Source organism: Acromyrmex echinatior, chromosome 2 (genome assembly GCF_024713525.1).
Source record: "Acromyrmex echinatior isolate Ae372 chromosome 2, ASM2471352v2, whole genome shotgun sequence".
In the NCBI taxonomy this organism is placed as follows: Eukaryota; Metazoa; Arthropoda; class Insecta; order Hymenoptera; family Formicidae; genus Acromyrmex; species Acromyrmex echinatior.
The window spans coordinates 3,055,331-3,068,268 of NC_141853.1; the positions used below are offsets into that span (position 1 = coordinate 3,055,331).

Consider the following 12,938-nt stretch of genomic DNA (forward strand, 5'->3'; position numbering starts at 1 on the left):
CATCCAATTTTTATGGTAATCCTGGAATTATGGAAATTTTAATGTTGATCAATCAAATAACATTTTAACAGAATTAGGAAATGTTTCATCTCAATCGCGTACTACGAGCTTTCATGATAAATTCGAACCATGCAAAGAAATTAACAAAGAAGCATTACACATAAATAATATAGAAAGCCAATTGAGTAAAAATACAAATAATACAGAGCAATGCAAGAGAAACTTCGATACAAACTGCGAAGAGATACTTCAGTAAGTAGTACGGAATCTGAATATGATATGAGTAGTAACAATGATACTTTATCGACGGATTCCACAAATAAATCTCAATTCTATAAAAAAAAAATATATACATATTGAGAGTGCAGCATGGACATTTGCAGAATTAATACTATTTAAGGATATATTCCAAGTATACAATTTTATAATAGTAATTCTATTATTTTTCAAAATTAAAAATAACAATAATTATATTAACAAAAAATAATTGTATTTCTCTTGACAATTATATTATTCATATTATAAAAATTATATATATATGTATAATATATTATTATATAATACAATATAATATAATAATATATTATAATAAACAATATAAAATATATATATATATATATATATATATTGTATTGTTTATTATAATATATTATTTTATTATTATATTATATTATATATATATATATATATATATATATAAATGCATAATATAATAAATAATACAATAAATTATATATATATATACATATATATAATTAAATAATATAATTATATTTTTTCATTAAGTTCCAGTTACCAAACGAGATATCGAATTTTAAGAATTTCTTCTTGCAGCTATGAAACATTCATACATATCAAAATCTGAACCAAAATCTAATAGAAATAATATAGAAACTTTTACGGTAAAGTGTTTCGAGACAATACACATTCCAGTATGATACATATTTGATTTTTTTCATTCTATTTTTATTACACTAATTATCTTATTTCTTCAAATACAATACTCGTAATAATACGCAATTGAGATGAAACATTCCCTAATTCTGTCAAAACGTAATCTGATTGATCAACATTCAAATTTCGAGTTTCCAGAATTATCATAAAATAGAAAACGCCAACACAGTCAAAGTTAGATGTTTCAAGAATAATAATACATATATTATTTTATTAAATCAATTTATTTCAGATATGATTGCGCGCCGATAACTTTCGGACTTTCAACACAATCAGTTTCAAACGCTAATAATCTCTCCTAAATTAAATTAGAAAATCTGTAAAGAACTTATTGCGAAAAATATTACCTCAGCCAGGATTCGAATCTGGGATCTCTCGATTTTCCGGCAAGAGTGTCTTATAGCCAACTCGACCATTAAGGCTTCGAAAATATTTTTCGCAATAACTGATATATATAAAAAGAACGTGTTATACGGCCGCGTGTATAAACATTAAGACATCCTGTTTGATTCATATACCGGTCGATTCTTAAGTCTTAATGTCTTATTTCTTTTGTTCAGGTTCCACCTTATGATTAAACACATGTTTAATCCTGGAAATTATATAATTTGGTTAGTGTGTATACATATTACTAAAACATTTTATTTCCATTAATGTAAATCCATTAATTAATTTTTAAATGATATTACAGATAGAAATATCACAAAATAGCGGTTTTTATTTACCACGTGATAAAGTTGCTTACATTGAATTAAAATCAAAAACGGAAAACATATAATAAGTGCGATTGGAAAATACTTATACGAGAAACTCTCTTAGAGATGTATAATGAGAGCATTGCTAATTATTCTGCGATTGGGAAAAGAAATGCTCAACCAGCAATCAATGCTGTATTTTTTAAAGCATAATTTAGTATATAATTATTAAAACATTATTTAGTATATAATTATTATTATTGTTATATTAATATTTATTATTTATCATACGCATACATGTGTATACGCACCACACATACACATACGCGTGCGTAAGCGCACAAAGAAAAAAATATATTAGGTGTTGGAATTAATTCGTAGCGTTTTACAAGTGATGGGAAGTACTTTCATTAATGTATTTTTTAATGCTCATGTGAAATAAATAACATTCTTTCATTAAAAACGCTACGAATTAATTCCAACACCTAATATATATATAAAAACAGCAGCTCTTAATTGTTAAGAATGGGCAATGAAGAAAGCAAGAAAGCTAATTACCCGTAAAGAATTTATATTATGTAAATAAATATGTATAAATAAATATCGGAATAAAAATAAGAAATATAGTATAAAACGTCACAAAAAAAGTAAAAATTAATATTTCTATATTATATTATGTAGCATACATTATTATCAATATATCATATTAAATGTTAAATTATACTTTTTAAAAAAATATATTCGTATGTAGCCTCAACTCAATATAAAACTATTTGTAAAACAATAAATAATAACATTAATTAAACAGATTATACACAAAAGAAATAAAATTAATTGTCTAATTATTTAATTTAATTTAATTATTCATTTATTATTCATTTATCTCACACGTTCCATCTGCCAGTTAATAAGTAAATTATGTAGTTAATGTATTTCATCTTAAGAATACAGAGTCGCATTAAATGCAAATTGAATATGTGGGATAAGGAAATATAAATTTCTGAATATCCAATTTCTAAAAAAGCATAGCACTTAAAAGTTCTTTTAGAGGTTCTAACAAAGTCCTCCTTTGATTCTTAACATGGAGAAAATGGAAATAAGTAACCATACATAGCATCGAAAGAGAACAACAGTTATAATATCAGCTCGAGAACCTACGTTGATCTTCTAAATTTGATGGAATTTGTAATATAGAACTAAAATTTCGACATATATTTGATATTTGGTGAAAGCAAGAAAAATTTTAGTACAGTTTAGTGCAAGAATAAAAAAAACAGACATAAGAGACTTAAAAACATTTTATTTTCAATTAGAGTAATTATTTTGAAATGGATCATAAACAATATAAATGTCCGGTAAAAAATTTTTCATGCACGTACATATATAAATATATCTAAACATATACAAACATAAATACGAGGGCGGTCCGATAAGTACTTAGCCTCAACGCCCGATGGAGCCACTATCGCAAGAGAAATTTACTAACGTGTAGTACATTCTCGTAGACGGCCACTGTCAAAATTTCAGCCGAATCGAACTCGTAGTTTTGTTTTGACTGCGTGTGGAAACGAGCGTGTCCGCGGATTTTAGAAAAATGGAAAAAGAGCAATATCGGTCGGTGATTCGACAAATTGGTCGAATTGGGCTACGAGCTGCTGCCCAATCCACCGTATTCTCCAGATTTGGTCCCGTGCGACTTCTTTTTGTTTCCAAACTTGAAAAAGTCACTCGCCGGGCAGAAATTTCAGTCGAACGAGGAGGTCATCGCTGCTACGGAGGCCTTTGCAGACCTCGAGAAAACGTACTTTTTAGACGGGTTAAAGAAGTTGGAGCATCGCTGGGTCAAGTGTATTGAGCTAAAAGGAGACTATGTTGAGAAATAAATCGCCACTTTTCCAAAATTTTCGTTTTTCTTTTGTAGGCTAAGTACTTATCGGACCGCCCTCGTATATAATTATATATGAAATATGTCTATACATGTCATATATTCTTTTCTTTCGTAAAATTATTGTTTAGTGTAAAAAAAATAATAATAATGAGAAAAAACAAAATATAATTAAAAGGATAATTTTCGTATTGTATTTTTGAGAAGAAAAACAAGTTTGAAAAAATATAGAAGAATTGCTTATACATAATTATATATATTTTATTTATAATTATATGTTACTATTTATAATTATATATTATGAGCGATTTTTTTACATTTTTCCAAACTTGATTTTTTCTAAAAGAAACAATATGAAAATTATTCTTTTAATTATTTTTTATGTTTTCTCGTTATTATTATTATTTTTCTTATATTAAACAGTAATTTAAAAAAAAAAAGAAGAATGTATGACTACTGAATGTATAGACACATTTCATATATAATTATTTATGTTTATGTATGTTTGGATATATTTACATATATTTATATGCATGAATTTTTACTGAATGATTAAAGGAAATAAAGCGTTATATGCAATAAGCGTCAGATGCATAAAATAGTAAAGTAATAGTTCCGTATTCTATGTAATTGTATACATATGGTATTTACAATAAATATAATAATAATAACAAAGATGAAATTATGTGCACGCGAAGTAAATTCAAAGTACAAATCTCACAAAAAATTCTATCCATCTCCTACAAGAAATCTGATATTGTTATTTCACAGAAAATAAGATTATAAATAAACACATATAATATACATTTTGTGCTGATTGCGTTATTCATTTCTAAACCCGAAGACCAATGATTAGCATATTTGTCCTGGATGAGGATCATATTATGAATGTAATTCTGATAAACCGCACCGAAATGTATGAAACTCATATTTAAAGAAGCAATATTTTCTTTCTGATCATTTCATAATACATTACGTCGTTATATCGATGTATGTATGAATGAATAAGCTTTACAATCACTTCAAGTTTTTTCTGCAATGAGTTGCAATTAGGACTATCCACTGTCTACGGGAATTTGCGTATCGATAATGTTGACTTGCTGTCACCGTTTCTCTATATAATAACTTAACCGCAGAAGAATAAAGCTCGATATTAAAAACCAACTGGCAGGAATGGACGCCAGTATGCAGTATCTTTCATCTGAAACATCAAGAAAAAATATACATTAGATGTAAGATTTAAATACGAGGGAAGTGATATAAAACCAGGGAACGTAATAGAAATAACATTTGAAAAAAGTATTGATTTCTTTTATTATTTTAAATATTATGTCCGATAACTTTAATGTCTCAAACCTTTTATAGGACAAAGAAAACCTTTTTTTAATTCATTAAACATCAGGAACATTCTGCTTTTATATCGCATGTTTTTAAAATTTCTTATGCGATTATTTTAAAATTATTTTAAAATTAATGCTGTGTTTTAAAACTTACACATTTATGTCAAAAGCTGTTATTGAAAATCGGTACATAAAGTTTCGAAAGAAAATTTAAAAAATTACTGCTTTTTAAATTTGAACAACAAAAAATTATCAAATAATTTAGCTTATTACACAATATATACATATACCTGAGTGATTAAAGGAAGCCCACTTTGACCGACGATAACTTTACGAAAATTATCATAAGATAACGTTTTTTATTTTTTTATTTTTTTTAATTAATTAAAGCTTGGAATCTCTATTTTAAGACGTTACGATCAGATTTTAAGTTTAATGCACCCTTACCAATATAATTGTAAATATGAAGACGCGCGCGCGCGCGTATTTGTCATATTAAAAATTACAAAGTTTGATGGAATGCACGAACTTTGTAAAATTTTTTTAAGAAATGCCATTTGCAAGCATAAAGTTCAGACTTTTCCCTAAAAAAAGAAAAAAGGGAGTTGCTGCGATTTCTTTTCGCAAAGTTACAGCACTTTAAATTACTTTTGTATTTTTGACATATATATAGTAGTATATAGTAGTAATATATTACTATAGTATAGTAGTAGTATACTATTGACACTACCTTGGTAGTATATCGGTAAAAAATGCGAGGGTAACTTTAAGGTGATATCACATAGAAGCGGCTTGTAAGAGAGAGAGAGAGGGCAATCGCACGAAGCGCCAGCGCATGAGGGCACCGTTCGGTGGTGAAAAAAATTACTGTTCAAAATTGCGATCCGCAGCAATTTTTGAACAGTAATTTTTATTTCCCCATTATGTGCCATTATTTGAGAATGAGTTGATAAGCGAAGTGGATATTAGTGAAATAACTTTCTACGGTTTTATAATTAATATTTGCCTCATATTTTCTCAGATTTAGGAGATTCGTATTATATTTATCTACAGTTTTTGAGTGAATTTCTAAATACTATTTTTGCGCTATATATAATTGAAAATGTATTGTCGCTCCTTGTCTAGCGCATATTAAAAATACTAACTTCAAATTATCTTTTGAACATGCCTGGTTACCCCTCCCCCCTCCCTCCTCAAAATGATACGTATGTATAGAAAATATCATTATCTCTTCAAATAGTAAAAGCTTCAAACAAATCTTAAGAAAAATTATTTTGTGATACAATCATCTTAAAATGCTATAACTTTGCGAAAAAAAAATTGCAACTCAATCTTTTTTTTGAATTAAAGAGAAAAGTTCGAACTTTATGCCGCTACAAATGATATTCCCCATCAGAAAAATTTTACAAAGTCTATGTAGTCCGTCAAACTTTTCAATTTTCAATATGAAAAACACATCCTCATATTTTGAAAGTTATAATGGCAGGGGTGCATTGAACTTAAAATCTGGCCGTAGCGTCTTAAAGTAGAGCTTTCAAACTTGATTTAAATTAAAAACTTAATTTAAAAAAAAATCATTCTCCTACGATAATTTGTCGTAAAATTATTGTCAGTCAAAGTTGACCAATTTTTGCCAAAAATTTGTCTACGCCGTAATTTTTTTTAACAGTAATGTATATATACGTGTTCAGCATAGCGGTTTCCGCACTTTCCAGACATTCCAACAGTTTAAAAAAAAATTGAAAGGTGAATATTTATTTATTTTATACAGACTACAACATACAATAAAAAAATATTTAAAAAAATTTTTTTCATAAAAAATCAAAGTCATCTTAAATTTTTTAAATGATACCATATAATTTTTTTCCATAATATTGTAGGGGGGTTTTCAAATTATTACCGAAATATCTTCTTTATTGATGTTATATTGATTTTATTGCATATTTTATTAAATAAGTAGGGGAGACCGGGGTAAGTAGAATAATCGAGGTTACATTAAAAACAAAACACGCAAGACATGCGTAAACGTATCTGAGCACGCAGCAGCGACTGTCGCTAAAATCTGCTGTGATATCTTGTTGCGAACACGTCTATGATAGAAGTTTTGCCATAATTTTAAAAAATCGTACATCTAAGTAAATATTTTTATTCTTAAAATTTTTGTTTTACAATCGTATATGATTGTCTGAGATATTTGATTTCTACTTAGATAGTAATTCTTACTTAATAAAGTCCAATAAATTTTTTTTGTTTATGTGCCTTTGTTATCATTTATTGTTAATATTTTTAAAAAATGAACGGATGGGGATAGTAGACTAATCACAGCATGGAACTATATGACTCATTTAGTGACGACTCTTATTGTACTTCTCAAAATTTTATTCCTTTAAAGAGATTTTCCTCAGTAGTAAATGTTATAAGTTTAGTTCTCTCATGTCCAATCTCGAAAACTAAGCTTATTCGACGTGTTTTTGCACGAAATGAACAAATTTTGCAAAAAGAAATATTGTTTTGCCCTGCGAAGCGAATGTTTGTATTTGAAATATATTTTTATAAAATGTTTTAATTAATATGTAAAATTATATATGTATAATTAAATATAAATAAAATGTTTTTATTAATATGTAGCCAAAGATGTAGCTTAAAATACACGCGTAGACGAGATACAGATTACTAAAGCCATCTATTGGAAAAATAATGGATTTCTTTTTACTACACCTAATATTATAAGCATAAATCTATAATATATAGAAAAAAATTGTATGGTGCCATCTGAAAAATTTGTGAAAAAGATGACTTTGATTTTTTATGAAAAAAAAAGTTTTTTAATATTTTTTGCATATTGTTTTGTTTGAAACAAATAAATATTCACTTTTCAATTTTTTTTTTAAACTGATTTATGCTTATGATACTATACTAATAGATATTTATAATACATACATATTATGTACTTATTTAATAAAATATGTAATAAAATCAATATTACACCATAAAGAAGACATTTCGAATCCGTCTTGAAGACCCCTACAATATTATGAAAAGAACTATGAAGAATTATGTACGGTGCCATTTAAAAAATTTAAGATGACTTTGATTTTTTATTTAAAAAAATTTTTTTAATTTTTTTATTGCATATTATAGCCTGTTCGAAACAGATAATATTCACCTTTCAACTTTTTTTTTAAACTGTCGGAAGTCCGAACTGTCCGAAAAGTGCGATCATTACGTTGAACACTCTGCGTGCGTGCGTGCGTGCGTGCGTGCGTGCGTGCGTGCGTGCGTGCGTGCGTGCGTGCGTGCGTGCGTGCGTGCGTGCGTGCGTGCGTGCGTGCGTGCGTGCGTGCGTGCGTGCGTGCGTGCGTGCGTGCGTGCGTGCGTGCGTGCGTGCGTGCGTGCGTGTGTGTGTGTGTGTGTGTGTACTCAGTATAGATATATACTCAGTTTATCATTACTATCGAATTTATATACTGTTGAATCTTATAAATTTTTCAGATATAGTCATTCTCAAATTTTAGTGTTGATTTAATAAATGTTTGTCATTGCATTTAAATATGATATCTATTTTTTTAACTTTAGAGAGCTTCTTAATTAATATAATTTCTACTTGTTACACAGAACTCACACGCACAGTGTCGGATTAACGCATAAGCAAACAAGGCACTTGCCTAGAGCGACAAATTTATGAGGGTGGCAAATTTTTGAAGACAAAATTTTCACACACTTAAAATAAATTTTTAATTTGTTAATCTAACGTTTTTGCACTAAGTATATTTTATAGAAACGATATTTTAAATATACAGTTAAAAATGTATTATATTTATATTAATAAAACTAAATATATGTATAAAATTCACTTATATCAAAACAATAAAAGTAACACAAGGATGTATGATTAAAAGCCAGATTACAGTTGCTAAACATAATCATATTTCAAATAAAATAAAATAAAACATACATTTCGACCAAACAATTAGGTCATTATCAATGTTGTTCCGGTAAATATAATAATAGTTACATTCTAATGGTTATACATTTGCAAGTTGGACGATTTATATTCTAATGGCTATAATGGGTATGGTCGAGTTGCCACTACAAATGCTTCAAAGCATTTAATTAATCAATCGGAAGAAAGAATTTTTCTAACTGACCAATAAAAAAATGCTTCGAAGCATTCGTAGCGGTAATTCGACCGCACCCAATTACAATTAATTTAGTTAAATAAAATAAAAAGAAAATACGCAATTTAATGTACAAAATCTGCATGTTTTCTCTATTTTCATAAATATCAATTGGTGTAAAATACATAATTGAAAGAAAGGTCGCACAATTAGCTTGAAATTCAAAAAGGACTAACATAATAGCCATTTGTTCATGAGAATGTCTTCATAAGAATCTTCTATGTTTACGAATTAGAAATGTCCATTGCAATTTAATGAAAGTTACAAAATCAATGTAATGCTCAGACTGTTAAAAATTTTTGTATAGACATTATGCTTTAAAATGCTGTTAGTTGTTGCAACTGTTGCAAACTAATTGTACGACCTCTCTTTCAATTATGTATTCTATCAGCTACGAATGTTTCGAAGCATTTTTTTATTGATCAGTTAGACAAATTCTTTCTTCCAATTGATTAATCAAATGCTTTGAAGCATTTGTAGTGGCAAATTGACCACACTCATTATAGCCATTAGAATACAAATCGTCCAACTTGCGAATGTATAACCATTAGGATGTAACTATTATTATATTTACCGAAACAACATTGATAACGACCTAATTGTTTGGTCGAAATGTATATTTTATTTTATTTTATTTGAAATATGATTATGTTTTAGCAATTGTAATCTGTCTTTTGCTCCCCTACTGAAAAAATCATGTCAACAGTTGCATGATGAAATCATGTAATTAAAACACGTAAATCATATAACGGATTCCAAATCAGTACGTGATTTTTTAAAATTACGTAATTTGAACAGTCACGTAATTTGATGATATGTTCTTTTTTCTTCTATTTCTATTTCAATTCTTTAAAATTTGACAACTATAAAAGCACATGATGGATGAAATTATTTCTAATATCATGTGATGAAATTATTTTTAATATCATGTAATTTTCAAATTACGTCATTTAAAAAAATCATGTACTGATTTGGAACAATTCGTTACGTGATTTGTATGTATCTGAATTACATGATTTTATATCGTGTAACATCGTGACACGATTTTTTTCAGTAGGGTCATATACTTGTGTTACTGTTACATATTTATATTACTTATTAAGAATTATTGAATGTTTTTACCACCTAATGCGAAGGTATAAATCATTTTTCCTTTTATCAAATTTATAAATTAATGAAGCCACCTGGGGGCGGCTAAATGCCTGGGGACGGCAAAATCTGTGATCACTACATACACGCACGCACACGCAAATACAAACACAATTTTTACTTTACAGAAATGATTATCACAGAGTATACATATAAATTGTCTAAAATCTAACGAAATATGTTAAAAATACATTAGATACTTAAATATAAAACTTTTGCTAAAACAAACTCAAGAGTAATATACATTGCACATAAATACGATAGTCTTATGATAAAATATTAATCAACCCTCAATTCAATATTTTCTTATACATAGAAGGGCAAATTAAAATCAACTTTTATTTACACAAGTATAACGGAATAAACAAATGTAGAAATGATAGATACAAAGCACAACAAAAATACATAAATTTAAGCAAAATAAAAACCGTTATGAAAGAAGCATTCACAGAACAATGCATTACGACAGACGTGAATTAACAATAAAAAAAGATAAGAATTATTATTTACAATATTAACTTTGTAATCAAATTTACTTTTAACCAACTACACTTGATTATGTTTACGTTTAATAATTATATATGTATGTACAAGTATATACATGTTATTTATATATACATATACAAACATTTATATACGTAATACATTTAAAAAAAAGTAACGTAAAGAATTGTTTCTGTGTCAAAGAGACAGTGAAGAATATTTAAACTAGCAGTCTGAATCACACCAGACATCTTGAAATTGGATTGTTTGATGGTTTTACATTTACCTGTCATTTGGTCGGACATTTTGCCTGTCGCCCAACCTAGGCTCCTTTCTACCGCCATCTTCCATTTTTTATACCTCGCGTCTCTTTCTACAAAAAAAGGAAAGATATAGCAAAAGTTGCATTGTAACCGCATATTATATATTTTCAGAAAAATAAGTTATGAAATTGTTAAATTACTCAAGTCGAAAATTTACCTTCCGGTGTGGTAGTTGGAAGAAAAGTGTCGGTTGGTACTGTTTCTACTTCTTCGCCTTCCAAATCCCAAACATCTATCCCTTCAGCATGTCCGGCAACCATCGCTACACCTAAAGCCGTGATGTTAGGCATAGTTGACCTAACTATTAGTCGAAACAATTAATTTCCAAAAAATAGAAATTTCTACGATAGGAATTAAAATAAAATATTATCACATTAGCTATATTTTTAGTTCATAAATGCTGCCAATATACTTACATACTGGTGTACCGCATAAATCGGCTTGCAATTGCATAAGCAGATTGTTAGTTGACATTTTCCCATCTGCATTTAACTTCGTTAACGGAAATCCGCAATCTTTGTACATCGCTTCAAGGATGTCCCTGGTTTGAAAACATACTGCTTCGAGGGACGCTCTAATTATGTGTTGCTTCGTGGTAAATGCAGTAAGTCCACAAATTATTCTGAAAGAAAAAAGTAGATTTTTTTCAAATACATCTACTAACTCTTATTTGACATTATAATCCAACACAAAGTCTAAAATTATGACATAAGATACGTCTTTAAGTCGTCTTTTAGACGCAAAGAACGCCTTATGATCTGATTTTGGACACTTTTTGTCTGGAAAACTTTCGATCAAACAAAATATTTCAAAAATATTATAATATGCATCATATGTAATTTATTAAATAACTTTCCTGATGAAAAAATTTCGCTGAAATTATTCCACGTTTTGAAACATTTCAGCGAAATTGCTGAAAATTTACTGAAACTTCACTGAAAGTGAATTTTTCAGCTAGTGAATTTTTTTCAGCTAATATACTAAAAAATCACTGAAATCTAACCGAAATTTCTCTGAAATTTTTTGAAATTTCTTTAAAATTCTTGCTGAAATTTGTTTAAAAATTTTGCTAAAATTTTTCTGAAACTTTATCGAAAATGAATTTTTCAGCTAAAAATCGCTGAAATTAAATTGAAATTTTGTGAAATGCTGAAATTTTGTTGAAAAGTGTTCCAAAATGTGGAATAATTTCAACAATATTTTTCTACCAGGGTTTCTAAATAATTTCAATTTCTACATTATTTATATCTACAGAACAAAAACTCAATAAATAGTTCGAGCAATTTTTATAAAATTCTACCAACCCCCTTGCATCTTTTCTCCAATAAGGTGCATATAACCCTGTGAAGGCGGGTACAAAGTAGACGTCTCCCGTACTAAATACACTTTGAGCTAAATGTTCACTTTCATGAACATCTTTTATGAGCTTCATATTATCCCGTAGCCATTTTATAGCTGCACCTGCAACTGCAACTGAACCTTCCAATGCGTAAACAGGTGGACTTTTCGGACCTAACTGATATGCGACGGTCGTAACCAATCCATGAGAAGAATATACTCTCTGAAAGAAATACATAACAGATAATACAGATGTTTTGAAAATCGTAATACAATCAGGAAGAAGGTGATTCTTTATGTAGACATAAGTTGAAAATATATATTCTGTGTAATCAATAGCAATATGTTACAATTCTTCACTTCTTTGAACGAACGTGTAATATTATTTCTTAATTGAAGATGATATTCAAACTCGATTTTCTCGAAAATACAGCTCTGTATAAAAAAATTTTATTGTATATTTTCGACTTACATGAGAAATTACCTTCTTTTCGATTGCACTATGATTTCTGTGAAATAAATAATTAATAAAAGATTTAATATGAATGAGATCAAGAAGAATAAATCTAAATTAAAATTTTTTAAGCTTCTAT

General features: G+C 28.2%; 1 protein-coding gene across 11 annotated transcripts in view; it reads right to left on the reverse strand.

The window, feature by feature from the left end:
* Positions 1-1,652: 1,652 nt before the first annotated feature.
* Positions 1,653-12,938, reverse strand: part of LOC105147763 (Glycerol kinase 2) — a 51,170-nt gene continuing 39,884 nt past the window's right edge. For 10 of the 11 annotated variants that reach the window (XM_011059005.2, XM_087416629.1, XM_011059002.2 and 7 more), the window contains 5 exons: positions 12,312-12,568; positions 11,424-11,629; positions 11,165-11,308; positions 10,971-11,057; positions 1,653-4,735 (listed from right to left, as the gene is read on the reverse strand). In XM_011059005.2, the coding sequence (XP_011057307.1) occupies positions 4,638-4,735; positions 10,971-11,057; positions 11,165-11,308; positions 11,424-11,629; positions 12,312-12,568 (792 nt within the window). In that variant the 3' untranslated portion in view covers positions 1,653-4,637. The remainder of the gene's footprint in view (positions 4,736-10,970; positions 11,058-11,164; positions 11,309-11,423; positions 11,630-12,311; positions 12,569-12,938) is intronic. The other variant, XM_011059003.2, reaches the window with a different exon arrangement.